At 39.1% G+C, this 22,734-nt stretch overlaps 1 protein-coding gene across 6 annotated transcripts in view; it reads right to left on the bottom strand.

Annotated features, from left to right (window-relative positions):
* Positions 1 to 22,734, bottom strand: part of ZNF385B (zinc finger protein 385B) — a 136,407-nt gene that overhangs the window by 39,164 nt on the left and 74,509 nt on the right. For all 6 annotated transcript variants that reach the window (XM_075756512.1, XM_075756514.1, XM_075756517.1 and 3 more), the window contains exon 2: positions 17,592 to 17,722. In XM_075756512.1, coding sequence (XP_075612627.1) covers positions 17,592 to 17,722 — 131 coding nt within the window. The remainder of the gene's footprint in view (positions 1 to 17,591; positions 17,723 to 22,734) is intronic.

The following is a 22,734-nucleotide window of genomic DNA, read 5'->3' as shown; positions in this document are numbered from 1 at the left end:
GAGGCCTCAATTAGGTATAACATGTCGATTTTTCTGATGTGTCATGGATACAGATTAAAATTAATTTCCTGACTCAAAAAAGATTCAAACATTTTTCTAATTCATATAAAACAGCATATCTGCTCTGATCTCACAGCTGACCCTGCTCTGAGCAGGAGGTTGAACCACATGACCTCTGAGGTCCCTTTCAACCTGCTTTATCCTATCAGCATCTGTGCACGTGTGGTCCTCCATCCTTATTTAAGATGAGAAATGGATTCTGAAGAGAAGAGAGCAAAAAATGGCAGTCTACAAGAAAAGATAAATGCTCATTTCCCAACCTTGTTTTTCAACTAGCGCAGGAAAAAATAGTTCAATTTGTTATAAAGTTATATTTTTCTGAAGTTTGCTTTGCAGTGATTTTTTTTTCCCCCCTTTACAGTACTATTTGAAGAAATCAAACTTGGCTGTTTAATCTTGGATATACACATCACATATTTGATACTAAGCTCACTTAGAAAAGAAAGACAGAAAAGTTGAAGTTACTGATTCATTAATGAAAGAATTGTAACAGTAAATTAGCTACTTCCAGACTTTCTAAACTTGAAGATAAAGACTGTAATTTTCCCTTAGTACACATTTAAGCTTCCAGAGAAGCCTGCCCTAATGAGGATTTTCTCCACATATATGCACATGCACAAATACACAAATTCAAGAAAAACATATTGCATCATATCTGCCCAAGAAGACATTCTCCCATAATCTATTACCTAACATTAAACACTTTCTTAATAATTTGTTTGGACTACAACAACATAGGTTTCTTGCTACATTTCTTTTAAATCAACTGCATGAGTTTGCAAATGTCATTGCTAACAAATTTTCTGGACATGTGATATAATTTTTATCAGCTTTTGCCATTAAATACTGTATTTCATTGCCATAGGGGTACCATATTAAAACAATTACAAATGTAAAAACACCTTGTCTAGAATGAACTACTGAATTATTAAATGGCACTACAGTGTTGTTACAATGAATGTGATAAAGTGTAAAAAAAACCCCTAAAATAAATATCCCTATTTCCTGCTTCCTCTGTTTCTAGAATTCAGTCAAGTCCAAAGTTTAAAAGCTTAAAATATAACAAAAAAATTGTTTCTGACTTGTACCATTCATTGCTTAATATAACACAATTATACATGCAGATTAAAAGTTTTTTGAGCATCCATTTTACGATAGATATGCCAGTCAATATATCTTATAACATTTATAATGTATATTAAAAGATTGCTGTATCATTAGGGAATAGCCTTTTTTTTTTTTATTTTTTTTTACATGGAAGATACGTTTTGCTTTTCAACTTAATTACTAATTGTTAGATCAAGTAATCTAGAACAAGAAAGCAATGCCGAAAAGTACCTCAACCATTTGAAGTGTCTGAGATTGGTGAAAAGAAATAGCAAAAATACCCACTAGCGTCTGCAGTCCCGTTTAAAAAAATGAAAAGGCAAAAAGCAGCAGCGATCAATGATTCCTCTGTGCATTCCAGATAACAATCCACAGCGCTAGCGTTAGGCGATGCAGTTCAAAACCGTACAATGCAGACTATGCACAAAGTCCCGGTTTCAAACAGATGTAGCAGCACAAGGACAAACTCTCACAAATAACACAGCTCACACTGTCTCCAGAAAGTACCCCTCGGGATCCCCAAGGGAATGGTTAATGATCCTTCCCAAACCGGAGCCCCGCATGTAGTCTGGTCATGATGAGAATTCAAGAAGTGCAACATTAACAATTAATAGGTTTTAAATATATCAGAAACCAGGGTGGATTACAGCATGCTGGAAAAATAAAATAGTATCTCTCTGTTAGAAGATTAATGCTGCAGGGTAAACCGATCTCAGATCGCCATACAAAATTATCTTCATTGCAGGGAGGGAGGGAGTAGGAAAGAGGGAGAGAATAATTTGTTGAGGTATATATTAGGAAATGACGCAGCATACTTTGCCCAGTGGGGAGCACCGGTATCTAAAACCCAGTTCCATAAAACAAAATAATAACAGAAGCTAACAGCTACCACAAATGCAAATAAAAATCTGCAATATGCTGTTTATGCTACAGGAAGAATGAATAAAGCAATTCACAGTGCTCTGGTAGCCATAACTAAGTTTAACAACCTTTTAGTCTTGTTCTCCTATCTCAATTGGTTTAATAAAAAGTTAAATTTACAAATGTCTTTCCATTAAAGTTGAAGATACTATCTTTTTGTAACAAGTCTCCTTAAAACCACCTGAACTACTGAAGTGTGCAAGGATTAACAGAATCTGGACAGCTTTCAGCAATGATCTACTACTACTACTGTTTCCCGATTTCAGAACATGCAAACATGAGAAATACTCTACAACTACTGAGACAAGCAACGATGACTTTCAAAGCACTTCAAAAACGCAAATGTAGCAACAGACAATCCAAAAGCACAGACCTGCTCACCTCTACTGAAGCTGCATCTAGCCTATCATTTTATTCCCCAAAACAATCATATGCAGTTACCGCGAGAAGAACAGGAGCAGCACAAACATATATGCTATTTCCCCCAACTATTTTCACAAGGTCCACATGTTTTTCCCACCAGAAATTTTCCAAAGCCAGGTGTTTTCTGTGTAAATCCCAGTGATTTTCTCTTGCATAGCCATCTCTTGAATCGATGTAAAACGTTACCTCCACTCTTCGCAGTGAATTCCGATGCCTACGATCTGTTGTGTCAAGAAACAACTTGTTTTGTGTAAATGTAGCTCCATGCAACTCAATTTTATAAAACCCGTACCACATCCCAAGTTATCTGTGTGTTGCCCAGTCATTCTGTGCACGGAAAATATCCCATTCATTTGAGCATCCTTGTTGCCCTTCTCAATGCTACCACAATTTAACAAATTCAATCAAATATTTTGAAGTCATGGACAGGAACCATATACAATGCTCAGGGTGGATCAGTGCTGAACTCTGAGCTGATGCTTTCATGGAATCACTATTATAAACCTGAGATCTCCCTCCCAAGTGTTAACGGCCAATTCATAGCACATTACTTTCTACGTGAAGTTTTGTGAAGTTTTCCTTGCGTGTGCATCACTTTACATTTATCTAGATGGAACTTCACCAACTATTTACTGTCTGGCTTCTCAGTTTCATTAAGGTCTTTCACAATGTTTTGATCCTTCTTTGTCCTCATTACCTTGGACAACTTCACCATTAGCAAACTCCCTCAACTTACCTCACAAGTATCTTTTTGGCACACAAGGATCCTCTTATGCCAATTTAGTTTTCTTAAAAATCTTTGCTAAGGGGTTTTGTGAAAAACCTTCTGGCAATTCAAAATATGTCAATTAAAACATCCTTATTCACATGCTTGTTGACTCCTACAAACAGGTTTGTAAAGGATTTATCTTTAAAAAGGAATTATGTCCACACTTTACAGGCAATTTACAGTCCTCTTATACTATTCTTATTAAGGTTTTTATTAATTTGCCTGGCAAAAATATGCCATCCAAAAGCTTACTTTCTCCATGGAGTGGGTTTTAAAAACTTGCATCACATTTGCCACCTTTCAGCCATCAGGTACAAAAGCAGTTTTATATGAGCCTGTTACACAATATCGTCAGTAATTCAACAATTTCATCCTTGAATTCTCTTTAAGTTCTTGCTGCCAGAAACTCTCCCTGCCCTGCTGTATGTCATGGTACCACAGATTCTTCTGGTGCCTTCTGGGAACTGAACCAGACTACTAAGAGACATCAAAGTAGGCACAGAAGGAGAAAAAAAAGTGAGCAAATGCATCAGAACTCCTTTGGTGAACCTGAAGTTCTGGTTATTTTACAAGATCTCTTTACACATAGCAGATAACACAAACACCAATTTGTGAGCCTCAGAAATAAATTGCACTGATCCTGTCAAGAGGTAATTTGCTGCAAACAGAAAAGTTAGGTATCATTTCTAAGCTTTTTCTTCAACTGAGGTGACGCTACATTGCAAGAAAAGCTGTTTTTTGTGATGTTGGAAATCCAGAATATTTGTATTAGTTTTTGCTCTGGTGCACTCTCTAGTTTAAAAGTTTGGATAAACTCAGATGCTTATCTGAGTTGAAGCTTTTGGTGCTTGCCTAGTATCCAGGGCTAAACTGCTGGTTACACATGTGAACTAGTGATAGCACACTGATTTACACTCGCCATTGCTACCTAATGACCTAATTTCTAAGCTTTCTCTTCCTGATCTGCTTAGCTACTGAAGCATGCTAAGCAAGTGTCATACATGCTACTGCTAGCGCTCTAAAATCTACACTCAAAAGCTCTTTCTCATAACAGCACCATAACCTTAAATCTGAGTGAGGTTTAAAATTGTGACTGGCAGTTTATGCTCTCAGTTCAGTTACTTCTCATAATGATGTAACTCTTGGATCACATCTGAAGTTGTCTGTTAGAGAAGCATTTGTAAACAGAATATTGGTAAGTGGATAAAAGAGATTTAACTGAGTATCTCTTAACCACTGGGCACTGAGAAGCCTCTGAAAAAACACTGAGAGTGGCCCTATGGCATATTGTGTTGTTTTACTCTGATAAAGCAAAATTTTAAACCGTATGTGCAACAAACTGATAATATAATCCAGTGTTTCCCTCTGGCATTCAAAGGCAGAAAACAGTAGCATATATAAATTACCAATGCAGCGGCAGCATCTAAATCAAGTTCTGGGATTTTTTTTTTTTAAACTGTTGGACAACACTCCTTATTTGTGTGGTGGTGGTGTTATTAAAGTAGGCAAACAGCAACAAACATCCTGCAGATCAGATCTTTTCAACATCCTTCTAGATCAAAAGGCCCTCGGGAAGTCCTCCTGTGTTTGAGCTCCAGTTGTCACGAAAGCCGAGCACACTGCCGCTGTGGAGAATGACCATATGCTGAAGCTTATGGTAAATTCTGCCATATATACACAGCCTCTTACCGTAACTGTGCATATTACAATGACTAAGAGAGTGACAGAAGTAAATATACATACTCAACAGAGCACGTATTTAATATGCCCAGCATAAAATCAGAAACATTAACATTGTGATGCAATACTTGGCACGCTTGGCCAATGCAAACTAGCAAGAATCTGTTCTCTCCACGTTGCAGCTTTTGTCCAAACAGGGAACATATTTCTCATTTGGCTAATTCTAAGTGTAATCTACTGTGCAAATCAATGCCATACTGTTATATATTTCCTTGCTTATTTTGCATCACCAGGAACACTTGAGTCAGCTCTACCGATGGACTCTACCCGAAGGGAGGTTGTAGTGAGGTGGGGGTTGGTCTCTTCTCCCAAGTAACAAGCGATAGGACAAGAGGAAATGGCCTCAAGTTGCACCAGGGGAGGTTTAGATTGGATACGAGGAAAAAATTCTTCACCAAAAGGGTTGTCAAGCACTGGGACAGGCTGCCCAGGGAAAGCGCTGGAGGTATTTAAAAGATGTGTAGGCATGGCGCTTAGGGACATGGTTTAGTGGTGGACTTGATAGTGCCAGCTTAATGGTTGGACTTGATGATCTTAAGGGTCTTTACCAACCCAAATGATTCTATGATGTGCACAGCGTCCTTTTCTTGTGGGAATGTGGTCAATGCTCCCCACATACCAGTCCTCCTTGACTAGCCCAGAACGGGCCCCCACAGAGATGTATTTCCATACGGTGAGCCTGCAGTTCTCTGAACACTGCCTCCCCACACCTCCATCTCTATGCTCTTCGCAACATTCTGGGGTTTGAAAAACTGGGCAGATGTAAATGGCCAATAACCAAGCCAGAGGAGGGCTTCTGTTAGATTCCCAGCAGCTGATTCAGAGACTTGTGCAAATGTTTAATTAGAACAGAAAGAATAATTAAGTTACAACATTATAGGGTTTTTTACCATAATCCTGTGGTCTAACAGAGGGTTGTTTAATCACATTTTGTTGCTTAACAGGCTTTCTTAATGAACTTACACATAGCACATTTGCATAGAGCATGAAATCTGGATCTCATTGAAATGAAACTCAACCACACTCAGTTTGCAACAAACCTATGATTTTACTTTTTTTTCGTTTTTTAAATTCTGTGTAGATGTCTTTCCCCAAGTGCAGAAACACATAAGTATCCACTAAGAAAGAAGTCAGACCACAGGGACTATCATCTCCCATCCCTTCCACACGGTTCCCAAAATACAACAGCAACATTGTACTCTGAAAGCACACCTCTCTGAATGCAACTTCTCACTGTGTTCGTGTCTGCCCCTCTTGATCAATTTGGCAGCAAGCTCCAGCTTCCCCAAGGAAAACAGTGGCTGTGATAGCTGTGACCCTCCTCACACCACTACTAGTCAGTGAAATTAGCCTGGAGGCTTTTTAAAACAAAACAAAAATCTTGTTGTAATTCACTTGCTAACATGTCAGATACTACAGCTGTCCGCGAAGAGTTGTTGAAATAACAGTGTGTAACTTGAAAAATAAAAAAGGAAAGAGACACCTTTGGAGTTTACACTTCTACTTCATTTTTAGTACAAGACAACTAAAAGAGCACCCAGAGCTGGGAACAACCTCTTCTGTCTTCAGAGAGGTGAAATACTAATAAATTAAGCTTCCTCATTTTCCTTTTAGAGATTAAGATTTTAATTTTATTTTTGTAAATTCCACATTATTTCTGTTAATAGAGTTGCAGGGCTAGAGTCCTGGACTTGGGAGACTGAGTTTCTGTCTCCAGCCACCAGCAGTTAGGCTTCCCTCACCACTTTTTTATGTCCAGTCCTATGGCATAGTGCAGAGCCACTTGGTGTGTTACCCTCTTGCATGTTTCCCCTTTAAAGACCAGCTTGCATGGAAAAATGAAAGAGGGGATGATTCTCTCTCTGTATCCACAATCACACAGAATAGTGAAAGCTATATCTACAGCAATTTACAGGTTTATTTTAGGCTGGAAGGAACCATTGCGTCTGATTTCCTGAAAAATGTGTGACACAATTTCATGCACTGGAGAGTTTCAACCCTTCTTATTATGAAGTCTGCTAATTTGTGGTCAACCAGAGCCTAAATTTTGGGTAAAAAAAACCACCACCACCACCTTGATTTAAGTTTTCAGCTAACATAAATTAATAACATCACTTGGGAATCAATGCTAATAATTCATTATTCCCACAGTTAAAATCCACATCTTACCATGTCTATTATAAACTGCTTGATCTAGTTGTGCTTCACCATTAAAGGTCACCCTAATCTCAGACATCTTTTGAATGTATAGGCACTTGTACACTGCAATCAGATCAGCCCTTAACTGTCTCTTTGATAAACCAAATAAGTTCCTTAAGCCTCTCACTATAAAGGCCTTCATTCATTTGGTGGGTTTTCTCTGGCTCCTTTTCAGATTTTCAATATGACATTGAAACATAGGTACTAAAAGTTAGAACATTATGCTCAAATATACTTTCTCCTTACCTACTTAATTAGATCTTTTTTATTGTAACAAGAAATGCATTAATCTTCTTGCCTCAGCATCAAATTGGGAAGCACAGCCTTAAATCTTTACTGACATGCCCATTTATCCATCTCGTGTGCTAGCAGAAATAATTTCACCGTCAACATCCTTCTCTGTCTTAGGATGTCTTCTGACCCAGCCTGGGAGAGGGAGCTGTCTGAAATAGCACCAACTGGGAATCTTATGTTGAAGCAGAGACTGCTTTCAGTAGGGTTTTCACTTAGAAAGTCTAATTTGCAAGACTTTGTCAGACCAGGCTCAGGAGGCCAAGGATGAATCCCAGCCTTCTCAGCAGAATTTTGTTCGAAATAGTGGTTTAGACCAACATAAGCAAAAGAAAAAACATTCTGCACTGTCCAACTGAAATAAAATCAGGGATTTTCTAATCTTTTGCTCTTCTGTCCTCCTCCATCTTTGGACTTCTTGGATTAAATCAAGAAACTCTGATATTAAAAAAATAAAAATCAGATAAATAGTGTCTCCCTACCCCTCCCTTCTCCCCATATAACATGATATGAGTAAGCAGAGAGATCAAAAGAGAAGTGAGAGAATACCTTGTAATTTTTTTTTTTTACTAGTATTTTTTCATTGCTGGGAATATTTCCTCTGCCCTTCCTTCCCTTCATCCATGGATATATTTATTGCACATTAAAAATAATTCCTGGTTTAAAAAAATCGTAATTAGGAGAGCCTTAGAAAAAGTGTTCTAAAAATTAAATACCACTGCTGTTTTAAAATTGTCACATAAAAGATTATTAAAACTTAATATTTGATTCCTGTAGAAAGACTTAACCCAAAGAAAGAAAGAGTTGGTAAGACACCACAGCAAAAAAAAAAAAGACTCTGAATCTGGTCTCAGTTTCTTATAGGGCTTATTCTCAAGTGAGGATATAAATACATAAAAGGATTGTGTTTGTAATGTGAACACCAACAATAGATATAACCCCATGGTAGAAAAATGTCAAATTTTCTGCTCCAGACAAGATTAGATTTTTGTAGGTGAAATAAAGAAACAGAAAGCTGCTGAAAAATATTTTGGGATAAAAGAGAATTGCCCCCCCCCCCCCCCCCCCCCATGCAAATGGAGAATGAGGAAAAAAGCAAGTATCTGAGGTTTAATGCTTTTTTTAATACTAAACTGAACCAGCTTTAAATAATCAGCAGCTTCTTTTTAGTCCATCCAGATTACTCTTCTACCATGGTACAAGACTTTGTATCTGTAAGATTAACTTTTAGGACCATAACAGACCAAACCTGAGAAAAAGAACAAAGTCTCGCATAAACACGCTGGTTAAACTAACACTCAAGGAATATGACGATTTCGTTTCCCTTTGTGGCTCTGCTGGTTCACAATTTAACTGTACATGAGTCACTTCACCCGAGCCTTATATTATTCATTTGTAAAATGAGGATAAAAATATTTGCAACCTCACAAAAAGGCTGAAAGGTCTAAATAACATGTTTACAACTCTTCAAAATCGTGTGATGGAAGATGCTATATAACTGCTATTTATTATTAAGGCTGCTCTTATTCAGAACACTCGGCTGTGTTCAGCTAAACAAAAAAACTACCAAAACCACTTGACTTGAGATCCAGCAAAAAATAAAAACATACTACGGTTTGAGACTTACTGAAAATCAAATCAATAACATACTCTGAGAGCAAATCTATTCTTGTAACACTACGTATTACCATCTGACAGTAAAATAATATGAATAAGTAAAATAATATGAAAAATTACCTTTCGGTAGAATCCTGCTAAAAAAACTCAAGCCTAGGAGTTTGTAGTCAGAGAAGCAGCGTAGGTAACATGTGGAGTAATCAAGATTCGTGATATTTGCTTTCATCTTTGAGATGGTCCTTAGATATGACCCTTTTCTTCTTAAGGATCTGCTCTAAGTTTTGCTGACAGCTTTGTTGCTCCCAGCCTGCTCCAGAACACCCACAACACAAAGATGAATGGTATTCCATTAGGTAGATTTGAATTTCCTCTACAGCTTTGAACGGTGCAAAGAGAGGTTAGGGACAAATTCATGGACTTGATTAATTCTGTGAACAGGAGAGAATAAAGACACACAAAGCCTAGTCTGAAATTAATTAATATCATTACCTTTCACATACTGAAAAAAAAAATCCAAAAAGAGGATAAATTATATATAAAATGGCTGTATATAAATGAGAAGCAAATCAGAACTGAGATTTGCATAAGTATGCTAGCTGACAGCTGTCATCTGCTCTTCACAGTAGGTAAGGAATAATACATTTCTTCATTTAAAAAATCAGTAGCAATGTGTCTGGTTTGGGTTTTTTTTTAATCAGTACCACACACTACACAAACAGTCTTTAAACTGCTGTTGATTAAAAAGTGCTGTATTTAGATATGAATCTTTAAAGGAACATTCAATTTCTAATTAAACCTGTTCTGAACCTTAAGGTAGTATTGAAGTCTGGTGGGTTGTTTTAGGGTTGGTTTGTTTGTTTTGGTTTTTGTTTTTTTCTTTAAATCTAAGTAAATGAGACACAAAGCAAAGTAGAAACCTGTCTCTTCTAACAAACATGTGAGCAAGAAATGTGATCCCCTTTCCCTAGTGTTAACTTGGGGAAGCATCTGAAGTTCATGGTATCTCTACTCTGAGACCAGATAGACTGAATACAGAGAAGATCGGTTTGAAAGGCGCAGGTCTTCAAATCAGCCTTGCTCTGGTAGTTGAAATGAGCTGGTCAGTGCTTCAAACCTGTCTATCATTGGTTTTCAGGTATGCTGAAGACAGACAGGTTTCACACTATGACTTTAACTTGCCATACAGTACTTTTTGATCTAAATACAGTCAATTTTATGACAATTTAGAAGACTACTAGCTATATCCACATTGAGAAAGAAAGAGTACAACAAGAGTTAATTCTTAGGTACATTCTTATCATTTATTAATTAATAATGATCGCAGTAATTCTTAGTTTCTCATGGAACAATGTGACGAAGGTCTAAGGGAGGGCAGGAAAGCCAGCCACGTATAGCAGCACGCTGCGAAAGCAGCCACTTCTGTATTCATCAGACGCATGGAGAATTTAGATTCCTGAAAAGGTGCTCTAGTTATTATTAGAAACTAGCAAAACCTTTACAAGCACAGTGGTGCAACACACATGCCCTGTTTGTCTTAAACTACAGTTTTGCGACTGCTTGCTTTGAGTGGAGATGTTTTCCTCCCTATTTGCAAAACATCACTTTAGTGGTCTGATGCCTCTAATATCTATGGCTAACAACCTTCATCCTTTAACCAGCTTCCTTGTGTCATGAACACACTACTCACTTGAGAAGAAAGCAATTCAATGAAGATAAAGGCTTCTTAGCTTTTCCCTATGCTGACCAGTAATACAGTTGAAGTGCCCGAGAGATTAGCTCCAAGCTTTTCTGTAAAGACAAGAGATGAAACACACAGCCAAGGAACAGATTTTCTAGAGGACTCAGCAAATGGTAGGATTTGTATGCAGAAACTGTATTTCTTTACAGAATTAGGCTGATGACCTAATTACTTGTATGCACAACAATGGAAGTAGTGTGGCAGTTTAGGAACCACTTCTCAAAAACCACACCATGGATGCCGAGCTCCTGCGATGTGGTAGGGAAAGGCTACCGCACCTGCCGATTTCGGCACCTCAGCAGCGCATGTCAGCGCACCTTCTCCTGAGACACAGGGTTTCCTACCTGGCTGCTGATCTGGGAACAGAGAGGAGGAAGCTTATCCATCCCAATCCTGTTAGTGAAAATACAAAGTAACAGGAAACTTCAAACAATAAGTAATGTTTGAAGAGATTCTCCCTTAAAGCCAGTCTATATTTTTTTAACTAAGATTTTTTTTTTTTTTTACCAAGAATACGTATTAAAGACTAGAAACAAAGCAGAAGAGTACTTATTTAGGCTAACCTAACAAAGAATTGCTCTTTGAAGAGAGTCCTGACTGGAAGTAGGGGACCTGCATCTTTATGTTAAAATACTACAAAACATAAAAGCTGTCAAAGATTGATTGACAACTCCCTGCTTTTGGCAGCAATTTCCCCCCCCCCCCCCCCATATCTAACTTTGTCTATCTCATGAGGTGTTTGCTTCGAGCTCAATCTTTTTTGAAAGTTTCAGCAGAAATGGCTCAAGTATTCTGTGGGAAAAAATATACCACCTTAAATAAGTATTTTTCAGGTATAAACCACAACATCAGGGCCTCCCAAGGCTGAGAAGAATTTTTCCAAAAACTGCTACCACAGTTGAAAGAGGTCTCTGCTGGTTTGCATCAAAGCTGTAGCAAAACAAGGAGGAATTCCTGGCTTGGTACACAAAGCCTAAGGACACAAAGAAAATGGACTACAGGAAACTGAGAAGAGGAAGATGTGGAGGGCAAAGGGGCTCTGCAGCCAGGTGCTGGGAGAGAAGAGAGCCAGAGGAGAAAGCAAAGACTAGCCACAGAGCAGAGGTCTGTGCTGCCAGAATTTGGGCTTTATTATGTGGTTCCTGAACCTCTGCTTTCCTCACCTGTAAATATCTGGAGAAACACTTATTATTCTTTTTTATTCCCTTTACAGAAGGTAACAGGCCGATTCCTCACGTTGTAGTTTGGGTGATTCTAGCTATGACTTGGAAAACATGAACTATTATATCCATAATAACTAAAAGTGAAATAGGAATGCTTTTAAGTTCTCAGCACAGAAATAGAAGGCAAACCTGAAGTGCCTTTTGTGCCTGCATGACTATAAAAAAAAGTATAAAATGCCTGTAAGAAAAAAATCTTGCCATTTCTTGATTTAAAAAACGACCAAAAAACATCAAACAAAATACCCAGCCACCCCACAAAACACCTCTCCTTCTCCGTTAATTGCTTACATTTCCTCTCTGTGCTGCTAGTTAATGAGGGTAAAGTACAGCTCTTACAAAACTTCACCTGCTCTCTGGAGCAGAGTATTCCAGGGGGAGAGGAGCAGAGCAGGTCACATCCCTCCAGCACTTCACGAAAGGGAAAAGGGGAAATCAGAGCACACAGACAGGCTACTTCACCAAAGAGGACCACAGATAACAGGTTGGCAACATCCAGCCGGCTGCATCTGTAATTTGCTGCTCCTGTATGCAGGCCTGAGCTCCAGAGCGTACTTTGGCACTGCAGCGGGGCGTTAAGCGGCCAAATTCAGACCCTGCTAAGGAAACGGCAAGCTCACGAGCCACGGCACCGTGCCAAAGGCAGAAGAGGCACTTGGCGCAGAGGGGCGAGGGAAGCCGGCAATACGAGTGCCCTGTGCTCTTATCTGCAGACCTCCGCTTCTGCCTTGGCTGATTACTGGGCCCTTCAAACGAGAACAAGATAGGTAGCAAATAAAAATGAGGGACTTAATTGAAAATGCAGAAGAGGAAAGAGCAAATTAGTTCTTCCCAGTAGTTGTCTTGGGGGTAGGCCAGGCATGCTTAGTCCAGGCAGGGCTAACGCTGGAGAAGAGACAGAGATTTCTGACTAAGTTACTAGTCAGCTCCTCTTTCCCTTCCTGCAGCCCATTCCAGCTGGCTCACCTTCCCTGGCAGATGTAGAATACTTCTGGTCCACTTCGCAAGGGGACTGGGGGAACTCTAATATAAAGAATCAGCATAAACCTACTTGAAGGAAAATAGACACTGAAGCAGTAACTAGGCCACATTAACCCGTGTGTCCTCTAAAATATGAAGGTATGAACCAGCATTTAGAAAGCAATCATGGGCTAGTTAGACGGAAAATACTTCACTAATGTGAAAGCTACAAGAGATGCTATAATCTTTGATTACCCCTGAGGCCATAACAAACTCAGAAGGAAGCACATGAATTGCTGATTATTTTCTCTGATGATAGAATCTGAGAAGTTGCTGATACTGCTTTTGTGCAGACTGGCAGGTCCCTGGCCGTACCACTGCAACTAAATTTGAATCATGTAGCGCTGCTCTCATTTCAGGACAAGGTAGAGCGCATTGGTATTTTGTGGGTTTTGTTTGGTTTTTTTTCTGGGGAATATACATGCTTTATAGAGAGATGCAGACAGTGATCATTTAGTTTGTCTTGCAAGATAAATCCTGACTTTCAGCCACTTTAGCACATGCATCATGATAACCTTCCATCATGTGATCGCAAAACATCCTTTTTTCATTCAGTCCACAAGATGGACGACATGACAGAATGAATCAGGGAGGTGTAGAGAAGGAATGGTACAGAAGGTGAAAGCCAGCAAGTGTAAAATTCAAGATTACATTATATTAAACTTACAATGGAGACCAAATTAAGATTACTGTGCAATCTTTGATTTCCAGTGACTTTATGCAATTGACTTCAAAGGCTTACAAATCTTTACACATAATCAATATGCAAGATGTTACATGTTAAGGAATCATAAAGTCATTTTAGCGTGCTAAAAAAGGGCTCTGCTTAAACAATACCTTTTTGTACAGCATCCATTCCAAACTGGAGGTACCAGTTTGGGAATTTCCTATAATGCTGTCTCCCATTCTGCCATAAACAAGAATATTTAAAGTAATACCAGATGAGAATTTGATTCAAGCTATGCATTTCAGACAGCAGGGTATGAGTAACTGAGCAAAAGCTTTTAGAACTCGATGCCAGGACAAACATCTTGTCACCTTTGGATCCGCTGCTGCAGCACTTCTGAGAGAGGATTTGTCCTTCTGTGCAGCAAATCATTCCTGTCCTGTTCTGACAAAACTATTTGCTGGTGCTGTGAAAAGACCAGGAAAGAAGAAAGCACCTATTCTGCAATACCTGTCTGCCTGAAATCCTTCATTCTGCACTTAGAGGATCCCTTTCTAGCTGATCTGTTGAAACAAAAAGCCTTACTGAGGAATAGAGGCATGCATCCAAGGAGTTAGTGCAATAATTCCCCAATTAATTATTTTTCCTATATCATAAGCAAGTCCTAAGAAACAAAGACAGATGTAACTGGGGCATGAACTGGTAAGTACTACACATATGTCCACAGCATTTTTAGAACTATTAATGTTTTTAGGAGAAACAGAACGGAGCCATTTTAAACTAAATCACACAATTCTGTCAAGAAAATAAGATACTTGGGGTAGGCATTTCTTTTTACAAAATTGGGGTCTGCTCAATGCTTCATTTGAAAGTACCCCATGTGGAGAGAAGCAACTGATCAGAACACTTTCACAAACGGAATGGGAACACTGATGTTTCATCTGGAGCATCACAGATGTTTTCAGAATTGAAAACTGTCAAAGTTAACTATATAAGAAAGGGTTTACCCCAGATTTTAAATATAATTCCATAAATAAGAGAAGTTCTTTTGGAAACACTGTAGGGGGTATTCCTTTTAACATGTTTGTACTTAATATATTTTACCTTGTTTTTCCTGCCCTGGTTGTTACTGTATCAAGCTCCTAAGCAGAAACTTTTCTTTTTTCAGGCCACTGAAATTAAGTTAGAAACTACCTCCTGGCAAGGTTTAGAAAAATGTTTCTATATCTGACTGCCATTGAAAATGAACAGGTGGATCCAAAGAAGTTTTCTCTTGAGACCACATTTCTTTTTGCCACCTTTAGTGAACACATGCAAGCACGAACAGCAGCCCTGGCAGGTGCTGCAGGGTCCCCCAGTCCTACTGAAGGCAAAGAGATTGAGTGCTGTACACAGAGGTTTCACTGTCTGCAGTCCTTGACAGGTCCTCTTGTGAGTGAAGTGCGTGGATTTCCTGATTGATTCATAAGGCAAATGGTGGCTTTTTGGAGGGGAAGGGACAAAAAACTCTTCCAATATTCTGTTTCTGCACAAGATGAAAGATGAAGGCACTTTGGATGACGCATACATTATGGGTCAACTGGATTTAGCTTCTTGAACTTTTCTCTGGAAAAAGGCTTTTTACAAACTTTTACATACACACACAGACTTTACAGTGAAAAAGAAAAAAAAAATTATATATACACAAACATAGACATCTACATTTGCAAATGTTGTGCTAAGTTAGAAAGAAAGGAGGTGTGTGACAGCTGGCGTTCACTGTGCCTGTCAGTAGATAACTATGAATGATTTAGTTTTCCAATGAGCTTTGAAGTCCATTGTAAGAGACTGTTAGGGAAAATCAATACCTGCAAGATAAATGGCAAAGTCTGTGACTTAGAAATAGAGTAGTACTGAACCACTGTTCCTCAAAACAGAGAGTTTAAACATGCGGTGTCTGCGGTGCATAGCAGCATGATTTTCTATAATTATCAAGAATTCCAAGGGAGGAAGCAGACACTGAGTTGACAATATTTGCCGATTACCTCAGGCCTCTTTTTTTTTTTTTTTTTTAATAAAACCTGTAGAAGTTTGGAGAGGAATGACAGGTGTGAAGGATAAACATTCCGGGAATCAGGCAAACAGAATGTAACCCAGATAAATGTAAGCTAGTGTACATAGGCAAAACCAGTCTAAATATCCAAATTAATCTGTCACTAGAGGCTACTGCAACTCAAAAATTCAATAATACCACCAGTAAGCAAATAATGTTGGTTGACTACAGTATCCCTAAAGAAAAGGTTCTCTAAGTCTTTTTCTGTGAAAAAGCTCACCTACACAACCAGTACAACTGGAAAGCAGACAAATCAATAATAAGTAAAATTCTCAAATGTATTAGAAAGAGGATGGAAAATGAATATAAATTGCATCATGCCTAGAAGATGAAAATGACACGCTGCTTTCTTAAAATTGTACTGAGTTTCGGTCCTGCACTTTAAACATACCTGGATTTTTTTTTAATCTTTTATTTCTTTGTACACATACACGTACTCCCCCAATCTATACGTATGCACATCCTCACATCTCTCTCGTAAAAGCACAATTTTCACGTGTATGTTCTGCAATGAATTAGTAGTATTTGCTACTGTTTATAATATGTGTTGGGCTACTGTCATCAGCTGGCTGATATGTTACCTCATAACCACCCCACAGCACCACGTGCTGTAGCACAAGGCCTGTCAGCAAGATGTACTTGCAAGTCATGAAGAAAAACAAAACCCTCTTGCTGTTTTAACTTCAGACAGAAGGTGAGTTTGCAAAAGAAAACACTTGGCAGTGGTTCAGCCGATCACTGTCTGGCAGTGGTGACACTGCTTCCCCTTCCACCACCCCCGTAATTACAGTGACAAGTGTGATGCAGTACAGTTCAGGCAACGGTCACATACGAACAGATCGTACTCACTGACTTGGCAGAAATGACCCAGGGCAGTTTCCTTCCTGTTGCTATTAGCTTACTATTTGCCAACTCGTTCCATGCTGAATTACCTCCACACATGGAAACCCGAGTGGCAACATGCAAACTACTGGTTTTGGTGTACTTAATGCACTTGAGATAATAATCATTAAATAAATTATAAAGTGCGATAGCAAAAAGCATTTTGGTAACATTCAGACCATCTTATGATCTGTTAAAGACGTGAAAACTACAGAAGAGAGTATTTTTGTTATTGCTGCTCTGATAAACACAGAGAACTACAGAAGCATTGAGCATTATTTTTGCAATAGTAATTTTTTTGCAAAAACCTAAGATGCTTTACCATAAACTAAAAGTAACAGGTTCACATTTTTCACATTCGCTGGCTGTGCAATTTTAGACTTTATTGTTATTATACAGAATTAACAAGATCCTCCAGTTGCTTCACTGGCTGTAACAGACTTCCCTTGACTCACACCCGTGGAGGATCTAGGCCTTACCTGCCATACCTGGTTTTACATTAGCTTTTGCTTTTTCCTCTTTTACAGCACATGGAAATGCACGTGCCCAGACAAATGGTCAAAATGATTCTATCGCTCTTTAAATCTCTATCATGAGGGTTTTTTTCAGTGTGCAAACACCACTCCAACAGACAAGTTAGAAAAGGATCGTCCCTGTTCACAGCGAGAAGGCTGGGTACCACTCCGTTTTTTGCACAAGGGAACAGCAGCCACCACAGCACAGACAAAAAGGGTTCTCTAAAATTGTGCCAGCGATGCACTGTTTTAAGGCAGATTCAGAACTGGATATTAGAACCGGCTTGGAAAGCATACAGTGAAACTAAACGCGGAAACACCTTTACTTACTGTGTTAAAATTTGGGAAGAATCCAACAGCAGAGCTGCTGTCCACAGGGAAGGACATAAAGGGTTTGATATCCAGGGAAGGCTGCATCATCAACGTAGGTGTGCGCACGAGGGTGGGAAGTGTAGTAGTGCCTGCCAAGAGCAAACAAAACCAGGAATTCATAGTATTCTCCTTTCCACATCACACACAGTATAGCTATCTCTTGCTGACACAACCACCAAGAAAAAAATAATACAGGGAGGTAATGAAGTGGTTCTGTAGGAGCTAATATTAAAAAAACCCCTATTTCCACACACTACAGATGAGGCAGAACACTTCCCTATGGCCATGGATACTCAGATGCTGAAGAGGAGACATATGGTATATAAATCACTCTGGCAGGTAGAATAAATCCTTTCTAAAGCTGAAAAAATCTTCCATGCCAAAAAGGCCAAGATGGGCGCCCAGGAAAGTCAGATGCTTTTGCAATTCATGGTTGCCTATTAGATTAGCTAGCACAAACAACACGTGCAAGCTGAAATCCAGAGGTTTGTTTCCAAATAGCAAGCTGCGTGTTTATTCTTTCTTCTTCTGACAGTAACTATCAGGTGCTGCACAAACACCATTTCATCTAACATTTAAAAAAATGCCTTCTGTTTTACAGTGCAAAGCAAATATTAGAAAACAGCCAACAATTAAATAATCAGCTAGCACATAAACAAACACAACTCTTTACATGCAATGCAAACTAGTGTTTTCTTAATTGGACCCCAGACCTTTCTCTCCAAACAGCAGCTTTCCAGAAATCTACATGCTGAATTTTTTTTTACTTATACACTTGAGAATCATTTCCCAGTAAGACCTTGAGGGAATGGGAAGGCACAGACATCCAAATATTTTTTTTTCACTATCTGCACTATTCACACAATAGTGTGTCCAGTACACAGCTTCAAGCTATGTCTGTGGGAGTATTTTTTTTTCTGAAATCATACAAAATAGATTTCAAATAAAATTTCCCTCACTGAAATAAAAAATGCAAAAAAAAAAATCTCAGTTTCTCCTTCCTGAGTTGAATAAATAATTCAACACCAACTGGGGCAGGCACTGGAACACAAGTGTCCCACACCTCTAAAGGAGGGTGAGTCACACTCTGCCTCTGCTTCCCCTGCCAGGATTTCTCCATAATAACCTCCCTCTCCCACTCACCGGTGGCCAGCACATCAGCTGGGAGCATAACAGTCCTCCTAGGAGTTTCCTCTGGTCTCAAGCAGAGCTGGCACAATACCTAAACTTTTTCTTACAGAACTAATCTGAGCTTTTTAAACCCCGGGGGGGGGGGGGGGCAGAGGGAGAAGAAAAGTAAACAAGCAATTTTCCCTCTCTTCTCCCATAAAATCAAATCATTTGCATCTACTTGCAAGATGCCAGGCAATCCATATGGGCTGCCTGAGTACCAGTCTTCCATTAAGGGATCTCCCTGTCCCCCTGTTAATGACATGCAAAATTGAAGGCAGAGTAGAAATTTTCCTCCTTTTTATCTCATCATCCTGCCTCCATGGACACAATTTCAAACCCATCTTATGGTATCCAAGAGGGAAGCTGAGTTCAGAAGCCAGATCGGGCTGCACAGATTTTTTGGATGACCAAACACTTCTAACTAGCCCAGAGCTCAAATTTTGTAGATGATGGAGACAGTCATTTTGATCACAGCTGCAGCACAGTAAACGTTATATTATGGTCTAGCAGATGAATAGCAGGCTATAATCTCTTCTCTGTTTTTTTCTACAGGAAAACCATGATGACTGCACAAAGATGGGCCATTGACAACTATGGAGAGAGAACTGTTGACCACCACCCCGAGCTGCACAACTTGAATGGAAAAACATGCTTGAGACACTTTCCCAGAGTATTTTCTCCTTTCTCCTACCCCAATACTTTCATAAATCTAAGGTTTGTTTCTGCATAAGCCCATGAAACACACTGACAGTTGTGCTTAATTAACTGTAAGTCAAAGCTTATTCAAGTGGAGTCACAAACGTCAAAAAGCTAAAGGCTAACATGCCTACAGTTTCTTCTTCATATCCATAATGAAAAAAAAAAAATGCATCAATAGGAAAGCAGTGTGTCAGAGGATTTATCCAAAGACAATATCTTCAATTGCAAAAATGATGATTATTTCTACTAGCTGGTTCTGAAACAGTAGATTTACATAATTTGGAATTCAGAGATGTATTCAAACAGCAGCTATGCTGTATTCAATTACCTAAAGCCCATCAAATGCCATTATCAAACTAACTTCTACAAGTTTCTCTTTGAAGTTCATAAGCAATTAAAGATCCATAAAGTTAAAAAAGACTTGTCCTCTCTTTACATATACATACTTCAATGAAGCTACGGTTAGATATTTTAACTAAATTTTACAGAAAAAATACAACAGAATAGAGTTAAATTGTGACTGACATTTAAAATCAGAGTTAAGCTAGATTTCTGATGCTGTCTTTAACCAAGGTACAGAAAGCATTTGGCATAAAAGTTTTAAAAATTAAAAAACAATTAGTATCCTCCTACAACCAATGCAATCTTTGTACTCCTTGGCTAAGTACAAATCATTTCATGTGACAAAGACATTTGAAATCTGCCTGCAGTTTTGCAGTCCATGGTGTACCTTCTGCCAGAGTAATATAGATGATCAGTAGACTAGGATACATTCGGAGTACGTACAGAATAGAAAACATACACGCCTACCAGACTGATTAGTGGAGGTATTAACAGAAACTTGTTCACTTCTGTTCACCAGTTTACTACTTCAACTATTGCCAATCGAATACCAGTTAATCTGTTTGACTGAAGTTTGATTTTCAGACCCACTTTTGAAAGCCTCTGGAAGAATGATCAGATAAAGATGACTTAAACTACAGACAGAAGCACTTCAGGACAAAATCATCAAATCAAACAGAACAGGGCACACTTTTACATTGGCATTGCTCCACAGGTCAAATAGATTCTCACCACCACTCCACCAAATCTGTATGCAGACCTGAGCTAAGCAGAAATACTGGCACAAGAAAGATGTAGCTGTCAAGCTTCGTTATCTTCATAAATTTAACAGATGTTTACCACTTCATTAGCATTTTAATGATAAAAACTTACCATGTCAAACACAGATTGTTTTAAACTACTTGTCAATCTTTGGTATAAATATAACTGATCTTTCTTGAAAATTCATTTGCTCATTTCAACTTCATAATTTTAAAATAGTATTTTACCTTTGTAACTTAAATTTTGACTTCCACGGCAGGATTTACCTCTGCACTAGAGGTGCAAGCAGCAAACAGACTTTGCCAAAAGGTACTGATCCTCACTGGTCCCTTTTATCCTTGTCTAAGAGGAGAAAAACAGGTTTTCGTCTGAACAGATGATCCGAAACGTCACATTTTATTGAAAGTTTCCCTTCCCTCTACACATATTTATCTGAAAAGCAAGTCCCTGTGTAACAGGCGTTGCTGTTCTTTAGCCACATACAGAATCACACGTGGCTTCCCACACACTGCGACGCACTGGGACACGGATGTTCCAGCAGAAGTTACGAAAGGTTGCTGTCTTTATCCAAATTTGATCCAAATTCGACTCTAACAAAAAAGGCACGTAATTAACAGATTAGGCAGTGAAAGTGATATTTTGAGGGAGTAACTAGAAAGTCTTGTATTGGTCACTCCCATGGCGAGAGGAGTCCCGGGGCTGGTGAGACGCTTCACCCGGGAGCCAGAAAGGGGCAGACGACGCTGGGACTCGAGGAGTCTCTACCAACAACTCCCCCCTACCCCCCCGCAGCTCTTTTGCAGCTTCACAGAAAAACAGCAGAAGCCACGACTGGCAAGATTGCAGTTCTGGCAGAGGCAATCACAGTTAGCTTTGGCCATGGTGAACAGTCACTGCTCATCTTTTTCAAGTAAGAGCGGTGTCAAGTTCAGTCAAATCTAATCACACAACTTCTTCCTTTGTACCTCCTGAAAACTATTTCTGAAAGTTTTTCTTCTATGATTTTCTCCCTAAGTGCTTTTCTTTATCACTGACAAACACAAAAAAAGTGTAATGTCTGCACATTAATTCCTCTTATGTGGGTCAACATTAGACCATTACATGAAAAAACCCAATTCCATCACAAAGGTTACTCATGTAGAACACATTTTTTTGAACAATTTCAGTATACTTAAAGAAATTAATTACTTTCCAGACTTGAAAGTATGCTCTTCCAAAGTCTTCATCAGAAGCAACTATAGAGAAATCTAAAGCCATACTTAAGCGTCTCCCCTTTTTCTATTACGTAAAGATGTTACTACAATATTTTAATCCTCCAGTCCAAGGAAGCAGCCCACGCTCAGAACAACAGCAGTGGAAGAGTAACTGCAGTGCTATCAGAACTGAATAAAAGTATCCTGTTGACAAATTCCTGTGAACTGGACAATCTACATCCATGTCAGATTGCACCTGGTTGCCTTTGTTTTAATTTGCGCCATGGACAGGATTCAGGGAAAAGTTCAAAGGGACGTTGTTAGAGTTATTCACACCCACCACAGGTGTGACAGCATTACACCGCTGTTTTCAGCTTATGGCCAGGCTGTGCTGGCTTTTTCATCCCTGAATTGTCCGACCATTTTCAGCTATGAGGAACATCTATTTTCCACACCAATGTTGAGTAGTCTCATCTGGCCAGGGAAGAGCAGCACTGTAACTGATGGGTTGGGTCAGTTCTGGGCTTTCTCCTCCCTTGACTTTTTTAAGCACAGCAGTTTTCAGACACTGCTTGAGCCAACAGTACCCCTTCATGAGTGGATGACAAGTTGTCCCTTTTGTTTTGCCCACGTTGGCTGAATTTGTTATGGACTGCAACCACGCTATGCACAGCCACCCTGCCGTTAGACCTCATGCTGCCATCTCCATTTACAGTGTTTTCCTTCAAAGCTCCAGAAGATGGAGGCCCAGGAAGAACATACTTGAAACAGCTCCCTGGAAGGATTCTGAGATAATTCTCCATGTGTTCATCTATGAGCTTTTTCTGGGACCCTACAGTTTTAGTACAGTTTATTAATGTGTCAGTGGAAATTCTGAACATCATCAGAAATATTTACTACAGCACGTGGCTCAAAAATCAGTTTTATAAAGA

The sequence above is a fragment of the Balearica regulorum genome, chromosome 6, assembly GCF_011004875.1.
Source record: "Balearica regulorum gibbericeps isolate bBalReg1 chromosome 6, bBalReg1.pri, whole genome shotgun sequence".
Taxonomy (NCBI): domain Eukaryota; kingdom Metazoa; phylum Chordata; class Aves; order Gruiformes; family Gruidae; genus Balearica; species Balearica regulorum.
This window is presented reverse-complemented; position numbering and strand designations above follow the sequence as displayed.